Source organism: Schistocerca americana, chromosome 2 (genome assembly GCF_021461395.2).
Source record: "Schistocerca americana isolate TAMUIC-IGC-003095 chromosome 2, iqSchAmer2.1, whole genome shotgun sequence".
Lineage (NCBI taxonomy): Eukaryota > Metazoa > Arthropoda > Insecta > Orthoptera > Acrididae > Schistocerca > Schistocerca americana.
In genome coordinates, this window is record NC_060120.1 from 116,420,437 (window position 1) to 116,439,527 (window position 19,091).

A 19,091-nucleotide genomic window follows, 5' to 3' on the forward strand; every position below is an offset into this window, starting at 1 on the left:
CACGTTTCCCTATGGATGGAAAGCCGCCTCCTCGCTGAAAATCAGTGCTTCTGCAAAGCCATCATCTTCTATAGCATGGTGCATTCAGGTACAAAAGTTGGTGGCCGTAGTCGTCTGGAGTCAAGTGGCGTAACATTTGTAGATGGCAGAGTTTGAAATGCAAACGCTGCCTCGAAACATCCCACACTATTTTGTGGAGAATGCCCAGTTCATGGAATAAAATGCTCTCGGGTTTCCAATTGTATCAATTGCTTAAAACTACACAGCTTTCAGCCAAGCAGTTATTCAATGTTATCGCCGCGAGACTCTGCATTCCTACACACCCAGTTCATGGCTTGCACAAGTGGTTGATTTCTGTGGGCTGTGCACAGAGATCTTTTTCACGCATTCCCCAATTTCCTCTTGAGACTCACAGTTGCCCTGTGCTTTTCGCTTTATACTGACCGCCAGTACCCCTGATCTGCTAAGACCACTGCAAAATATTCTGATGACCAGATGCAGTTTTCCTGTATTTGCATACAAATACACATTGAACTCTCATACCGACGAACACTGTTCATATTATGACAAACTAAAACTCTACTCCTGCATTGGCTCCATCTTGTAAAGTGCTGCCACAGGCCTGCCATTTAGCGTAAATGCGAGCCAAGAGGCTGGTTTTTTAAACTGGGTGAGTGTATATGTCTGTTCATGCATCACCCATCTTTGTACATTGTATACTCATCAGTAAGCATTGCTTTGAAACCCAGTGAATTGTGTAGGCTAACCGTGTCTTTTATATATGAACTAATGTCGGTTGTTCACTTACATCTTCATTATCCTTCTGCCTTTAATCAGTTTAATTCCTTCTACTGTAACATTTATTATCCAGCCAGTCATCACCAGATGTACTGACAAATTAATTTTCTTTTACTTTATTGTCCTTACTGAATAAATTCCTTTAGTCACTCAACCCAGTTTTAGTACCTCTTCATTTCTCATTTTGTATTTCACTTCACTGTATCTATCTACCTCAGAATTCACATTTAACAATCTTCTAAAGGGGCGGAAATCAGTAGATGTGATGTACATGCACAGACAAACAAATGATTACAATTTCAGAAAAAATTGATGATTTATTCAATGGAAAGAGCTTCATGAATTAAGCAAGTCAGTAATGCATTGGCCCACATCTGGCTCTTACGCAAGCAGTTATTCAGCTTGGCATTGATTGATAGAGCTATTGGATGTTCTCCTGATTGATATGCCAAATTCTGTCCTTTTGGCACATTAGACCATTAAAATTCCAAGGTGGTTGGAGGGCCCTGCCCATAATGCTCCAAACATTTTCAGTTGGTGAGAGATATGACGACCTTGCTGGATGAAGTAGGATTTGGCAAACACGTAGACAGTCAGTAGAAACTCTCACAGTGTACGGGTGGGCATTATCTTACTGAAATGTAAGCCCAGGACGCCTTACCATAAAGTGCAACAAAACCAGTTGTAGAATATCATCGAGGTACCACTGTGCTGTAAGGGTACAATGTGTGACAACCAAAGAAGTCCTCTTATGAAAAGAAATGGCCTGGTTGTCGAGCTGTTTGGTGTGTGACAGTCAGGCTGGTATCCCACCACTGTCTGGGACGTATCTTCACTGGTCATCGGGGCTCAGTTTGAAGTGGGACTCATCACTGAACAGTCTACTCCAGTCAGTGAGATTCCAGCCCAAAGATGTGAAAACTTAGCTAACTTTCAGTGGACAGGATAATGTTCGAAACATCTCTTGGGGATATGCGAGATGTAGATGAAATTAAAATCTTGTTTTGAAATGCTGTTCTTTGAAAACCTTAGGCTGTCCACCGAGGAAATGTTAATTATCTACTACTGAAATACCAGGTGTAGAAGTATGAAACCTGTATTTGGATGCAATAACTACAAATCATTTGAAACTGATAAAAAATGTTTTATTCAAAATAATCTCCATTGCTATTTATATATTTCTCCTACCTATGAACTGAAGCATTGTTCAGTGAGTGTGTGTCCCAGTGTTGCAGATAGGTGATAATCGGACGGAGCAAAGCATGGAGAGTAAGCCGCATGGCCCAGTATTTCCCAAGTGAGCGTGCCTCGATCATTTCCGTGACTCGTTTTGCTGTGTATAATGGAGCGTTATCATGGAGAGATATGACTTTGTGTTGCCTTTTTCCATGTTCTGACCATTTTTCACGTATGCTCAATTTAAATTGATCATTTGCCATTGGTAGTGGTCAATGTTAATGGTTTCACCAGGTTTTAGCAACTCGTAATAGATGACACCATCCTGATCCCTCCAAACATAGGGCATTGTCTTCTTTCCTAATTGAATTGGTGTTGCAGTGGCTGGTGTGGTTTACCTGGATTCACCCTTGATTTACGATGCTTAGGATTCTCAAAATATATCCATTTTTTATCACCTGTCAAACGGAGAAACAACTCTTTTGTATCTGTCGAGCAACATTCCATAAGTGGTCTTTAAATTTACTTGCAGTGTTTCATTCAGTTCATGCGGAACCCATTTTTCTCACTAGTTGTCGGGAGGGTGGGAGGGTGTGACAGTCGGGCTGGTATTCCACCACTGTTTGTTGGGATGTCTCCAGACAAATCTTCACTGGTCATTGGGGCCACTGCTGTATTCACAATATCCGTGTTTCATACTAAATCAACAGTGGTTAAAACACTGAACTTGCATTTCACATAGTAAATGTCCAAGTCCTGTTTTAGGCTGGCCGTGGTGGCCGAGCGGTTCTAGGCGCTTCAATCCGGAACCGCGCTGCTGCTACGGCCGTGGGTTCGAATCCTGCCTCGGGCATGGATGTGTGTGATGTCCTGATGACTTCAGATGTTAAGTCCCATAGTGCTCGGAGCCATTTGAGTCCTGTTTTAGTTTTCTTATGTTTTAATGTAATGCAAGTGCTTGGATTTCTTGTTTTCTTCCACATTGATACCTAATCACAGCTTATGGACGCACACCACCACCACCTCCTCCTCCTCCTCCTCCTCCTCCTCCTCCTCGTGTGTGTGTGTGTGTGTGTGTGTGTGTGTGTGTGTGTATTGGTTTTGCACAGTAGTATGTTGTCATTTGTAATACTGGTTAATTTTTTGAAATAAGTGCTCTAAGTAGTCTGTAACTTAGTTGGAAAATACATTGTACTTTTAATTTATGTCTGGATATTTAATGTGTTTTTGATTGGTTTCCCATAGCTTTCTGCATCAAATTAAATTGTTCTGTGAGTTCCTGTTGGGTTTGAGTATAATCTTCATCCAATAAGGCCTGCAATTCGTGACCTTCGAACTATTTCAGTGGTTTCCCGTGCTTGTCGTTTCTTATGTCAAAATCACCACTTTTGAATTTTTTGAACTGAGAGCATGTTCACCGAAAGCATCGACGAGCATTTGATGTGATTCTGCAGCAGTTTTCTTCAAATGATAACAGGAAACCAATACAGTGCACAAATCATAGTTCCTAGGCACAAAACTAGACATGTTTACGCATTTGAAACAGATACTGATGTGTGGAACTTGGGTTATTGTGTGTTGACATTCATAGTCAGCCATTACAGGAAGCAGGTGGCACTGCAGGCGCGATCTCATGGGCCCTACACTGACCGCTAGCACCATCTATAGGGAAATTCCGGTTTCATACTTCTACACCTGGTAAATGAGTTACTAAAAAGTTTCTGTAATTTCAAGCTCTTTGATGAACTTGTTCTTCACCTAGAAATTTCTTTATTAATTCTTCTTATTTTCTCTTGACAAGTAGTTCAATCTTCTTGCTGGAAGGAATAAGTTTTTTCCTTGGAAACACTGATTTTGATGTTCTGAAGTCGTTTAGAATTTTACAATACAATTTCTAATGTAATTCAATTAGTTGTCAACACACTCCCGTGATGTTAAATAAAAACATATGTTGGTTTTGCACAGTAGTATGTTGTCATTTGTAACCCACAATTTAGTTTCATTTAATCAATTAATACTGGTTAATTTTTTGAAACAAGCGCTCAAAGTGGTCTGTAATTTTGTTGGAAAATACATCGTATTTTTAATGTATGTCAGGATATTGTGTATGTTTTTGATTGGTATTTCATAAGAGCTCCTAAAGTTCCCTAATTCCTCATTGGTTTATTACCTTTGTGGTTTTCTACTTGTTACTTACGTGATGCACTATAGTACTAAACTTGCTTTCAAAATTACTGCCACACCTGTGTAGTATTAATCACAACTAACTGAATGGTGCTGATTCTTAAAGTAAATGTATACGTATTAAAAGAACATCAGATGTCTAACTCATAATTCACACTTGCAAACTTACAGTGCAAAATTACCTAAGGATTATATTATTTTGAGGTATGCCTTGTTCAGTAGTTGTGTGGCTTCAGTTAAAAGGCCACCGTGAGACTTTGAAACTGTTGTTGAATTTCAGTGTAGTTTTATTGTGTTGAAACACTTTAATTTGTAAGTGGTTTTACTATCACAGGGAGTGATATTTTAGAGAGATCAGTGTGTGTACAAACTAACATGGTGGTTGGCTGCTTGTACAGGGCTGCAGTCAGGGTCAGGTGTAGGTGGTGGGTTTGCATCACTGGCCAACTCGTTGGGATACAGCAACAGCAGCTGCAGCCTTGGGACCATAGGCTCACCAGCTGCCTTAGGATCAGGTACTTGCTTATGTTAACGCGCGCGCGCGCGTGTGTGTGTGTGTGTGTGTGTGTGTGTGTGTGTGTGTGTGTGTGTATTTTGGACAGTAGAGATTTAGGTTTAGACTAAATTCATTGTTATTTTCATAGAACAAGGAAAGATATAATGCTCCTATTTTGTTTCACTATTCTACCAATTTTAGGGCAAATATGCAGAGCTGCTGAATTAGTGAAAATGTCGTAACTGTAAACTGAGTAATTCCGTTTGAGCCTGTGTCTCGTTTCATAACCTGTTATATCATTCTTGTTTGGTGATAAACAAACTAAATTGGGCTGGTTTTAAAATGTTTTCTCATGCTCTCTTATTCCTCTGGTGTAAAAAGAACGGCTGCAGTATAAGTTTTTGGTATCTGTAATTCACACAAATGGTTTTGTGAGATGTGTTAATGCTGTAGCTTCCATTGTATAAATGTTTGGCATCTCTAAAACTACTTCTGTAAATACATTCTTCTACTCTTTAACAAAGTTGCTTTAGAATTGCATTAACAACTAATGTTCTCCTGAATATGTGTGATAAATGTACAGATGATTTTTGTGGTGTTCATATTTTATGCATAATCTGTATCCTGCTTATGTGTCTTAAAGCAACTGTGATAGTTTCGGAGAATGTTTTTAATAGGGTAGTAGAGCTTGAGACCTTGAATGGCTTACTTTGAATACTACCATAGTGTAAAGAAAAGAAATAAGTGTGGAATGATGGCATATTCATGAATTTGCAAAAGCAAATGTGTGGGTATGTGTGCACTTCTCTGCTGCACAAGATCTGATAAAACATTGAAGGCAAAGTATTTGTGTGATATGCAGGCAGTTAAGTTTTCAAAACTGAAAATTTCCCACAATTCCTGTTTGAGAATTGGAGGTGGTGGAGGGCATTGAGGATTGCTTTCACTTGTTTCTAAACTTCTGCTCCAGCCTCATATGTCAGCTCATATTGTATTGCATTCATCAGCCTTCAGTTTCATCATCATATTCATTCAAACAAGGGTAGCGATGGAGTAGGCTTGATAATGAAAAGGAAAATAGGAATGTGGGTAAGCCACTATAAACAGCATAGTGAGTACATAATTGTAGCCAAGATAGGCATGAAGCAGACAGCCCCCATAATAGAAAAAATTTGTATGCCAGCTAGGCTTTCAGGTGCTGAAGAAATTAAAATAATGTATGATGAGTTAAAGGAATTTACTGAGATTGTAATGGAGACAAAAATATAAGAGCATGTGCTGAAAAGTAATGCCTCTCAATTTTTTATGTGAAAACTCTCAAAGCTTTACTGGAATATCTTTATTCTTCATGTCTACATATTTACAGCTCTTTGCCACTTAGAGGGCTCCAAATTGTAGCATGAAACATTGCAGTGTGTAACGGTGCATGAGAAACAGCATGCTGTAAACGAGTTTTGAATTTGAAGAGTTCATCCACACTTGGAGCACTGTGACATGTACAACAGTCCGAGGCCTTTGCTGATTGTTAACAATCATCTTCCATACAGTCCCAACTTGACTTCATCTTGATTTTCATCTGTTTCCAAAATCTAAAAAACGCCTTCATGTATTTCACTGTGGTGGTGGTGAAGCGATGCAAGTAGAAGTGAGGTTGGGGCTCTGGCAACAAAGTCAAACATTCAACAGTGATGCTATCAACAATCTGCTCTCTCATTGGGAGAAGTGTGTGCATTGCCAGGGTGACTATGTTGAGAAAGAAATATGTAGACACGAATAATACAGACGTATGTTTCATTTAAAAAAGCTTGAAGAGTTTTCTTGTAAAAAAAAAAAAAAATCAGAAGCATTACTTTTCAGTGTGCCCTCATGATTGTGATGGGTGCCTGGGATTTGGTAGTAGAAAAAGGAAGAGAAGGAAATATAATAGGAGAACATGGCCTGGGGTAAAGGAATGAAAGAGGAAGCTGCCTCATAGAATTTTGCACAGAGCATTCGTTAATAACCATGGAAACTTAGAAAGAAGATTGTATACGTGGAAATAGCGCAGGACATGGGAAGGTTTCAGATTGATTGTATAATGTTAAGGCAGAGGTTTTGTAACCAGAGTTAAACTGTAATGTATTTCCAGGGACAGTTGTAGTCTGACCATAATTTATTGGTTATGAGCAGTAGATTAAAACTGAAGAAACTTCAAGAAGGTAGCAAATTAAGGGAATGGGACCTAGATAAACTGAAGGTAGCAGAGTTTATTGGGAGTTTCAGAGGATGCTTTAGGCAAGATTGGATTAAAACAGAGAAGGAATACAATGGAAGGTAAATGGTTAGCTTTGAGAGATGAAATATGGGAAGCAGTAGAGGACCACAAATGTAGAAAGACAAGGTTGAGTAAAAATGTCTAAATAACACATGAGATACTGAATTTAAGTGATGAAAGGAGAAACTATAAAAATGCAGCAAATGAAAGCGAACAGGAATATAAATGTAAAAAAAAGTTGACAGAAAATACAAACTGCCTAGGCCGGCATGGGTAGAGGAAAAATGCAAGGCTGTTGAAGCATGCATAACTAGGGGCAAGATAGCTACCACCCATAGGAAAATTAACCCTTTCACTGCTACAAGCATTCTCTCTGCATTCCGTGCTGAGGATGGCGTTTGTTATGGCTGTACTGCTTACCAAATGCTTGTGCATGTGCTGAGAGACTGCATTCTGGCTGACAATGAAATGCTAATCATCCGATTTTTGGAAACCTATTAGGTGAAAAAAAATTTGATTCTTGCACATCTTACAGTCTGATATCTTTGCTCAATAAAGAATTGCATTCCTTTTCATTATCCATCATACATACAGCACTGCGTCAAATTAAGCGAGACATTCATAAAATATGAAAGGTTTTGCTGTGGTAAAAATGCATTGTGTAAACTTTGCGTTTGGTTGATTTGTAACTCATACTCTGCAATGTATGAAACGTAGATAAGATATTTAGAATTGAGAGCAGAACAATACCTAGTCCGCAGCACATGGTCTCGTGGGCAGATTCTCGCTTCCTGAGCACAGGGTCCTGGGTTTGATTCCCAGTGGGGTCAGGGATTTTCACCCGCCTTGAGATGACTGGGTGTTTGTGTTGTCCTCATCATTCGTGAAAGTGGCGAGATTGGACTGAGCAAAGGTTGGGAATTTGTATGGGCGCTGATAACTGCACAATTGAGCGCCCCACAAACCAATCGTCGTCGTCATCGGCATCATCATCATCATCATCATCATCATCATAACGATACCTCATTTTATTCTCAAGTTATTAGATTTTACATCTGATTGATAGTCATGAGTAACATGCCCATTCATATTCTTGCGAATCACAAATCGTGGTCGTAACAATCGTCATATCTCGTAAATGATTTGAGATATCAAAACAAGTTTTTCTTTTTCTTTGCAAATGATAGCAAGCTGTGAGCACACATGTTACATGATAAATACACAAAACATGTTTTATTCACCGTGATGTGAAAGTAACGTGCACTATACAAAAACCAAGTGGCATTGGTATACATGTCCACACGACCTGGTGAACAGTGCAACAGGACATGTTATACACATCCACACCAGTGAAAGGGTTAAAGACACCTTCAGTGAACTGTGAAGCTGCTGTATGAAGAATAGGACCTCAGATGGTGAACTAGTACTGAACAAAGAAGGGAAAGTTGAGAGGAGGAAGGAGTATATAGAGGGTCTATAATGGAAACCAACTTGAGGGCAGTATTATAGAAGGAGAAGAGGAAGTAAATGAAGATGAGGTGGGAGATACAGCACTGTGAAGAATTTGACAGAGCACCGAAAGACATAAGTGGAAACAAGGTTCCTGGCCTAAATGATGTATTCTCATAGTTACTGAGACACTTGTAGGAGGCAGAGAAGACAAAATTATTTGACCTGGTGTGCAGGATACGAGACAAGTGAAATATCCTCAGATTTCAGGAAATCCTGTAATAATTCCTATGCTAAAGGAGGTAGTCATTGAAAGATTTGAATATTATCAAAATGTTAAGTCATTGTTGGAAAATATTGATATGAAATATTGAAGAAATGGATGCGTACCTGTGTTCATAGCGTTTGTGTATTTAGAGAAAGATTTTGACAATGTTAATGGGACTAAAAGATATTTTGAGGGTACTGGACTGCATTTATAAGAGTCTAAGAAAATGAAAAAAGTAGTTGAAAAAGAAAATAGAGAAGGTTATAGCTTACCCCCATATTATTTAGCCTGTACATTGAGCAAGCTTTGAAGAAATCAAAGGTGAAATTTGGAAAGGGAATTAATGTTCGGGAAGAAGAAACGAAAACTTTTGACGCTCGTCGATGACATTGTAATTCTCTCGAAGATGACAAAGGACTTTAAAGATTTGTTGAATGGAATAGGAATGTCTTGAAAAAAGTTCATAAGATAAACATCAGAAGAAGTAAGACAAGGTTAATGGAATATAATGGAATTAAATCAGGTCATGCTGATAGTTAGTTTAGGGAATGGAGACACCATCTGTAGTAGGTGAGTTTTGTTATTTGAGCATCAAAATAAACTGATGATGGTGGTGGTAGAGGGGATATAAATGCTGACTGGTAATAGCAATAAATGGCTTTTTTTTTTTTTTTACATCAAACATGAATTTCAATGTTAGAAATTCTTTTCTGGAGGTATTTGTATGTTATGCAGAAGAGAGGTGTGGAAGACAGCACAGATAAGATGAGAGTAGAAGCATTTGAAATGTGGTTCTAGAAGAATGCTGAAGATTTGATGGGTATATTGAATAAGTAATGAAGAAGTGCCGAATCAGATTGGAAAAAAAAGAAATTTATGGTACAGTTTGGTTAAAACAAGGGCTCAGTTGATATGACACATACTGAGGTACCAAGGAATTTGGTAATGGAAGTAATTGTGTGTGTGTGTGTGTGTGTGTGTGTGTGTGTGTGTGTGTGTGTGTGTGTGTGTGTTGGGGGGGGGGGGGGGGGTAAAAATTGTAGTGGGAGACCAATCTACAACTACAGTAAACAGGCCAAACAGTAGGGTGTAGGTTGTGTGGTAGTTATGCATAGGTGAAGAGGTGGGGTGTACTAGTGTGGAGTGTTGCATCCATCAGTCTTCAGACTCAAGACCACAATATCTTCATTCATGCATCATTCATATTCCATACCCATTTGCCTCCAAGAGATCAGTTTGCCCATTGAAGCTATACTTTGTTCTAAGAATAAGTCTGATGTAAACACAATGATTGGTCAGCAGCTGTAGCTCTCGTACATTAGTGATGTTCTGCTCTTGGAAGTAGGTCCAACTTACATAGTAGACATCTTATTACTGTGTCACGGTAAATGCAACGTTAAGACATTTTGAATAATTAACAGCCATCAATGTTTTTTTAATCATACTTGAGCTACATAATGTTTATTTCAAAAATCTTGTACAGCAACGCACTCTGTAAACGCCATTTTCTCGCTGTTAATATGAATGTGAAAATGGATGACACTGCTTCCTGCTTCATAGTGAAACATTCACTTGGAACACCATTAATGGCAAGAAACAAGTTATTCTTAATCTTTTTCACAAGATCACAGAGAAGAATCAGTGTTCACATTTTTCGAGAAACACTAGATAGTAAATATAATGATAAATTCCAATTGTGTGCAGGGCGTAATTGGTAGCATTGGAGAATAAAAATGGTATGCATTCTGGAGTAGTAGTTCAAATCTCATTCTTGTGTGTAATTTTTTTGTTCAGTTTGAATACATAAATCATTTAAATATGAAGTTCATCAAGTATATGTTAATTATCTCATACTTAACTATCATTTTCAAGAAAAATGCACGTCTTCTAGTTTCTAATTACATATTGCATGCAAAATTTTGGTTTTCATTGCAAATATAAATTCTTAGTTACCATTATTTTATAAGATCGTTGAAGCTAAGAAAACATTAAACAACTACGCTCTCTTTTGAGAAAAATCAGATACTCTTTATTTGAATATGCCCGTTGTTTTGTAGGACACGTGGGTTTTTTGCCGATTGCGTTGTTATCAGTGAAGCAGTACTGTAATGTATTCCTTGGAGTCTGATATAGAAGGGGTCCAGAGATTACCAGACGACTGACTATTATACCTTCAGTGGCTTCAATATTTAACTATGTGGGAAATCAGCAGTGCACTTTTATGCCCCACATAGCTCCTGCAGAAAATTTGCTCTTGTTAGTCAGAAATTTTCATCACTCATGTTTTTAATTACAGTACTATGTCAGCTAAGATCGAGAGCATGGTATGTTTTCCGTTTGGTAATCTCGCGTGAGTTTTGCCATAAATTATTTCCTTCTGTTTAAAAATTAAATGACATTCAAAGCTATTTTGTTCTCTGCTCATCTCATTTTACATCTTTACTGCAACTGTTCACAACACAGCAGGTTAGTTGGATCACTCACACAAGTTAAAAAGTGCCAGTAAAGCTGTTGCTCTGTATCATCACTGAGCCTGTGTACTTGACTGTACTTCAGATAGCTTGGCTTCAGTTTCATGTGAAACGAAATCCAATGAGGTTCCAGCAAATGTGGTAGAATACGTAGTGTAATGTTTACATGAGGCTTATTCTTATGTTGAACGGACTCTCTCTCTCTCTCTCTCTCTCTCTCTCTCTCTCTCTCTCTAGCCCCCCCCCATCCCTATCCCCCTCCCCATTGAAGATGCTATACAGGCAAAGGTTAAATTAAGTATTGTCTTCATAGGCTCAGTGGCCATGAAAAGCCTTCGAACATTGCTGTATATTCCCCCCCCCTCCCCCCTTTGCTTTTTTTAATAATTGTTGTTTCTACTGCCTTTAAGTATCAGCGGAAGCTGTTCAGTACCATATGCTGCAATTTTCATAAAACTGTTATCTTTCCACTTTTTATCCACATCCAGCAGATTATTTACATACATTTCCTTAAATATCTGAAGTACTTTCGATTTCCTGTGAAACCACACTTCCCCTCCCCTCCCCCCCCCCTTTTTTATACATGTAATAAGTACACATTATAACGATAAAATAGTGTTATGTTGTTCACTTGCTCATACACTGAATGTATAAAGGCCTCCTCTTCTGTAATTTTTAGCTCTCATTCCATATCCTTGCTTAAATAAATGTCATTTGTATGTCAGTATATGTTAACTGTTTTGTTGTACAGTTTTGTGATTGTGGCAATTCCAGGTCTTGGTTTGGGAACCAACAGCTCTGGACGCAGAGATTCCTTCGACAGAAGTACCTCTGCTTTCTCCCCTTCGCTTGATTATGGGCGTGGGAAATGGCCACAAAACTACGGAGCGCTAGGTGGATAAGAAGTGTTTTGTTATCTGTAATGCATGTTACTTACATTAATGTCAGTAGTTTAGGATACTATTTAATTCCAGAATGTCAGCAATGTTGAAATTTGTTTTTCTGTGATGCTGTGTTAGAGAGAAACAGTAAATCTTGACAAGTGTTTTATTTATTGCAGCAAAGCAGATTTTTTGGGAGAGCAGCTTACAATTTGATGGGAAGAGAAACTCTTGTTATTTTACTAATTGCTTAATCAAAATTAAAATTCTTAAACAGGAGCTTTATTTACACACTTCCTTCACTCAAGTTTTCACAATAGAAAATTTGTCTTTAATTGCATATGCGTCTGTACTATTGCCCTGTTTCCATACTTCTGCAGATTCTGTGTGTAAATTGGCAAATTGTGATGGTGATTCTGAAAAGCAGATTTTTCAAAGCTTTTTTTTATGTTGTACATTATAAAACATTTTCTGCAACTTTTCAAGACCAACATAAGTTCAAAATTTTATGAAGCAGAAATCCCCCCCCTCATCATGAGACACAGGCAGTTTTGTTGCATAAAGTTTAGCAGTGAGAGAACTTGGTATAATCTGAACTGTGCAGTAGTGTTAACAGTTCGTATGTGTTATAATTACATCCAAAGTTTGTACAACATTTCAACTAGGAATTGTACAAAGAAATTGGCATGTAGCAGGATGCAAATCTGCTTCCTTAAAATCTGTAATTGCACGCCCCTAACCATAAGCCCACGGTGAACAGATATTATTGAGCATTATTATCATCATTCATCTTATGATATTTTAAAAGCTTTTAGTCTTGATGTGTAATTGAAATTTAGTTATAAGAAATCACAAATCCAATAAGGTGCCTCCAAAGCAATGACTGGTGGATGTCACGTGAATGATTTCAGATTTCAGGCCAAATGCCATCGTAGGCTCATTATTTTAGTCACTCATGCTTTAATAAAATGCTAAATAAAATGTCTCAGGTCATAAATCAAAAGATAAAACTAAAAATAAATACCAATAAGACTAAGGTCATGGTTATAGACAAGAAAGAAGGTGGAGGCAAGACTGACGTAGGAATAGATAATGAGCAACTTGAACAAGTAATTGAATTTCACTATCTCTATAGCATTGCGAAGAAAAACAATAGATGCCTCAAGGAAATCAAGAGAACAACCAACACTGGCCAAGAGTCTTTCCAAAATACGAACAAGTGTATCACTTCGATACTAAGAAAAGATTTGTAAAAATCTTTATGTGGAGTGTCCTGACATGTGGATGTAAAACCTGACTGTTAAAGACTCACCTCAAACCTGTGGGTATGTGATCCTGGAGGAGAATGCAATAAATACAATAGAAAAGCAAACAAGATGGTTCTACAGGAAATAGGAGAGAAGAAAGAATTATTGAAAATTATAGGCCAGCACAAAGCATAACTTGTTGAACACTTAATTAGCTGTGATGTTCTGGTAAAAAAACATTTTCGAGGGGATGTCATAGGTGGCCAAGAAAATGTTGCTAAGGGTCAGGGCATGGCCTTTTGGAAGAAGGACAAAGAATAAAAAGAAGAAGAAGAAGTAGTGCTTTGATAGTGTTGGTGATACAGAAGTAAGATAATGTTAGCTGTGTTTTGATTTGCTTTGTAGTTATATGTTGAGCATCAGTAGTGTGAGTGTTTGTATTTGGGAGATCCTGCACTCATTTTGATGAGAGATATTCAAAAGAAAGCTAAAAGATTACAGAGTAACTTCTAGTGCTATGCCAGCATTTAATGTTCAGACCCTTGGTCCTCCAGTGGTTCTACCACCAGTGATGTCCCTGCTGTCCCACTGGAAGACTTTTAGGTCACACATCTGCCAAATTTAGCTGGTTGGGTGTTCCATTATTACATTCTGGAGGTTATCTAGACTATAATCTGCTTTTATGTTCCTGGAATTTACGTTTCCTTGCTGTTTAAGTACTTCCATCAAATTTCCTATGTTAAGTAACACCTGATTTTGCGTTAACTTCTTTATAACTTTTCCGCGATTTATGCTTTATGAAAAAAATGTTTGGGGAGAAAAAACTGACGTAAAATGACTTTGGCGTGATGCTGGCCATCGAGTATTGTTTACACTGAACCAGTAAACGGATGAAAGTTAGAACAATTCATGCCATTTCTTGTGTCGTTTCCAAGCTCTGCTCGGCTTGGTGGCTGATGGGAGTAACTAAGTTCGTTCAAATAAAGATATAATGACCAAACGCAACCATTTCATAACTGTCTCTACTGCACATGCATAGCTTCATGATTATTGTGATCGCCATGACATCTTTGTCGAACCATATTTATCGTGTTTTGTCATTTTACCACTTGTAGCGCTAGAGGACAGCTTCACTGACTTTGCATTACTCAGATGTTTTTGGTTTTAACACAGCACCAGTTACGTATATTTTCATGCTTAGCAAGACTTATTTCGAGAATTTATTCTCATTGCCAAGAGCAACATTTACGTATGTATTTTTTGTCATGTTTCACAAACAAACAGTGTTAGAGAGTTTGCATATGTTTGGTTTTCTAAATAATTTAGGAGGCACAGTACCGATAACCTGAGAACGACAACCACAGGCAAGAGATGCAGAACAACAAATATGCAAAGCACCACATACAATACTTACATAAATATTTGTGCTTGACAACGTGAAAAAATTCTCGAAAAGTGTCATGGTAAGCAAAAAAAATGTAACTGGTGCAGTGTTTTATTATGTAAATAATGAATGACAGCTGCAGGCTTTTCAAAAACATCAATTATGAAGTATGAAATTAAGTCAAACATTTCTTCTTCCCAGACAATTACCAGTTCCAGTTACACCAAGTGGTTTTTATTAGATGATATACAAGTCCTTGACAAGATTTTGATGCCTGATATGTACATACATCATACATAAAAGTGGGAAAATGCAAGAGGGGATCCTGTGTGCAACTTTTACCACTTAAAACATTATTTCCCCCATTTTATACCGTTTATTTAAAGTTCCTTGAAAAGTGTAAAAGACACTGTGAACCCTGCCATATCATGTCTCCACATAAGCATTTTAGTTTACCATTGTAGCTCAAGAGTTTCACCTTTTTCTTCCCCTCCACGAAAAAACCACTGGGTTCAAGAAACATGTTGCTATGTGTATAGAGTTAGATTTGAGCTACATTAGGATTTTTCTCCCATCATTAATCACTTCAGTGATGCTTCCTTTCTTCATAACTTCTATCCTAATTTTGAAGGTTTCATGTAATCCCATGTTTAATTATATTCGTATAATGTTGCATGGACATTATCATGTGTTATTGGGTAATAGCTCATTGGTTGTGTGGCAAACTCCAGATACATTACAGTGTCTGTAGTTAAATTTTATTTTTAATATGAGGTGATTATTTTCTACCACTTCTGCTTGAGCATATTATTTACAACGGAGTACAATGATGCACCAATATCACTAAATCCTGGAAAATCGCAGATTTATTAATTATTTCATGTGCACTCACTTTGTGAAGTAGCTTTAGAATTGGTTAATTACTTTCAAATTTCCAGAAAGCCCACCAATTTTTTATTTTCTTCTTTTATATGGTTGCTGGTGTCAGTTGGGGAGAGAGTCCACTTCAACAGGATTCTAGAATTGAGTAATCTTTTAACCCACAAAGGCGAGAATTTTTACATGGAATTTCTGTATGTTGTTACTTTTCTGTTCACTTAAATTTCTTTGAATCACTGGTCTGAATTCCATTATCAGCATTTTCTTAAATCTTCAAAATAAATCCCCAGAAACTCAAAAGTATGCTTCATTACATATAGCAACTGTTAGTGTAGTAATTATCTACAGTAAAAATAATGATTCAATGAAAGTTCCATCTTCCCAATTACAGCCTCGGGCTTAACTCAGGAATTATTTCTTTTGAAAGTTGTTGGCAGTTCCTTCCTTTGAGACATTTTATTTCGGACTCATGATTAGTATACACCTTGGAATATAGATAGACAAACTTTTGTAGCAGTTGTACGTATACCATGTTGAGGATTAAGAGCTTCAGACAAAATAAGTACATAACATTGCAGGGCACCATAGAAGCAACTGCACCATACAGAGCTGCTTTAAAGTCAACATTGACTATTGTGGATTGTATGTCTACACCCTTCTTTGATAAAGCAAGCAAAGAATTTTACAAATAAGTATCATAATGTACTTGTTTTGTGACAAATTGGCTTCCTTTCTAGGCTTATTGATAGCAGCAAGGCTAATTTCCACAATACAGATTTCTATCAGTGAGAGGAAATACTCCATTACATACCAAACTGTGATGGTTGAGATGAGGAAGGGTAAAAGAAAAGGTTATCATGTCTCATTCCATATTTCAGTTTGGGACAGGATTGTTTACTTACTTGATCATGTAGAGAATTGTGCGGAAAACCGCCATACCACCCTTTGAGCCCCAGTGGATTATGCCTCAAATCACCATTTTATTCATTTTGTTTTGAAGTACCAGTGCCTTTAGTGTGAAAATACCATTGCTACAGAAGTGCTGAAACAGGTATTTACTGGTGTTGGCTGTTTCATGGTAAATGCACTCATTCTTAAAAACAAAATGAATGAAATTGTAGTTTGCAGCAGAAATGACTGGAGCTCAAAGGGTTAAGCATTCGTAAAATCGTCTTGAAACTTCATTAAGATTAAGTGTGTCCCATGTCAGAGTATCAATTGTTTTCTGTAATTAAGGTCAGAGGCATGTCTTGATGTTGGTTCAAATGCCAGCCATCCACAAAGAACCTCACAGGCCATGACATCATGCAGTCGCAGTTTTAGAGGGCAAGAAAGGGAACGACAAAATACTATTAGACTGCTTAAACTGCAGCTTCTGGAAAGTATGGGAAGCAGTCAAAAACATTTCAGGCCAGTATTGCAGGTCACCTGTATCAGACTGTGATGATGTCAAACACTAAGCCGCTACATTTAATAATGACTCGCAAAGTACCAAGCGTTTACCAAATTTCTTTTCATTTCTCACATTACGGGTGGAAGGAACGAATGGAATGGGCATTTAGTTGGTTTGATAAACCGTTTCACGCATTAGTGTGAACTTCAGAGTAATTGTGTAGCTATAGTTGGTGTGATTGAAATGAACTGTTATTCCAGTCTGTACTTGCTCACATTCTTGTTATTCACTGGAATAATATTTCATTTAAGATGGTAAAGCATGGAGTGGAGAAGAGGTGCTTAAAGAAATGAACTAAGTGATATTGATAAAACAACATGACAACTCACTCTGTTAATAATAAATGTATAAGAGGTGACCAGAAAGTTTCCATTTGAGGGAATTGCTGTTGCATACATTCAGCATAGTGTGACTCCAATGTGGGTGTACGAGTACCAACATTTAGGCTACAGGATTAGTGTGGCATTTGTCTCTTCCCAAATGTGAGCAGTAAATGCAGAAATTTGAACTATAGTAACGTTATTATCAAATATATCCAAAAAGGAACAACATGCTGCTATTCTTTTCTTGGCTGCAGAAGGCCAAACACCAGTAGACACCTGTCAGAGAATGAAGAATGTGTATGGGGGCAGCATGTCTGCGAAAAACACTGCTGTTGAAAATTGTGACAAGAGGCACTGCTGCTTCATGATAAAGCATGTCCCTGTATTGCGAATTTCATAAAACAGAAGTTATGCCATCTCAAGTGGGAGACACTTGAGCATCCAACCTATAGACTTGCGCTCTCTCCATGCAGTTATCATGTCTTTGGGCACTTAAGAAAAAGGCCTTGAAGGATCGACAATTCCTGTTGGTCGAATTTGTGCCACAGGCAGTTATGGATTTTCTTGCAGCAGTACGTGGTGTTTTACCAAATGTGTATTTTCAACCTGGTGCATCAGTGGTACTTACTACTAGGTGGTCACTGTGATTTTGCCAAATATGCGTACTGATGCTGCACTGTATGGCCTTGGAAGAGAAACTTTTTGGTCACCCTGTTTAATATGCTTGTATATGGATTTCTGTTTTTAATTTCAAAACTTGACTTTCCTAAGCTCTTACTGATAATATCTTCTATTACTGCTACTGTTCTAATGTATGTAATATACGGTGCATGTTACAAGTAGCTCAAAGTTGCGCAGCATGTAATCTTCTTTTCAATCAGTTTGATGTAATATTTTGTTGGCATGCTTTGAATACATGTATCATAAAAGTTATTGTAAGCATTTCTATAGGCTTGTGTTTTGTGTCATTTATTGCTGCTTTCCTACATTTGTGGTCTAACAACAAGCTCTAGTTCAAAAGTTTTACAACTTTAACAATAATGTTATGGACTCATTGGCACTTACATAAAAAATTACTATTTTATATTTCTGACTTGGTTGTGGGGGAATAAACTGGGGAAATAAATTTATGGGGACTTTATGGTTTTCTTTGTATGATCTCCAGACATATATGGAAGTTCACATTCCATGAAAATACACACTTGAGTGTGTGTGTGTGATATGAATTGTAATTTTCACAGTGATGGAAATTGGAAGTAACTGACCCTTGTCTTGTAGCAACTACTGCATTGGGCAAAACTTATTACTCCATGTCTCCATTCTAAACACAAGAACACACATAATCCAAATCATATAACACTGGTTATTATAAGAGCAAATGTCATTGAGTTTAGATACTTTGAAATTTTTACTGATGATTATAATTATGTAGACATATAGCAAACACATTTGTAAAAGGAATTGGGTAAACTATCGAACAACAGAAAATACAGGATGGAATGTAACAGTATAATGAAAAGGATAGTTACCACTCACCATATAGCGGAGATGGTGAATCGCAGAGAGACACAACAAAAAGACTGTCAGGAAGTTAGCTTCCAGCCGACAAGGCCTTTGTCAAAAATACACACACACACACACACACACACACTTCTTTCCAACTCCCTCTCAGCCCTCTCACAAATCCTCTGCCGCCGCCCCCCCCCCCCCCCCCTTCCTTACTCCTTGTTGTCACTCTTTCCACCCGAAACCCTCCATCTTTAATTTACTATAAATGGAATTTTGGTATCTCTTCGCACTGTTATTGTATTTGTTAGTAACTTCTTAT

At 37.7% G+C, this 19,091-nt stretch overlaps 1 protein-coding gene across 5 annotated transcripts in view; it reads left to right on the forward strand.

Annotated features, from left to right (window-relative positions):
* LOC124596524 (pumilio homolog 2) overlaps window positions 1-19,091 on the forward strand; it is a 596,698-nt gene that overhangs the window by 550,079 nt on the left and 27,528 nt on the right. For 3 of the 5 annotated variants that reach the window (XM_047135690.1, XM_047135691.1, XM_047135696.1), the window contains 2 exons: window positions 4,557-4,673; window positions 11,871-11,990. In XM_047135690.1, coding sequence (XP_046991646.1) covers window positions 4,557-4,673; window positions 11,871-11,990 — 237 coding nt within the window. The remainder of the gene's footprint in view (window positions 1-4,556; window positions 4,674-11,870; window positions 11,991-19,091) is intronic. The other 2 variants (XM_047135693.1, XM_047135692.1) reach the window with 2 other exon arrangements.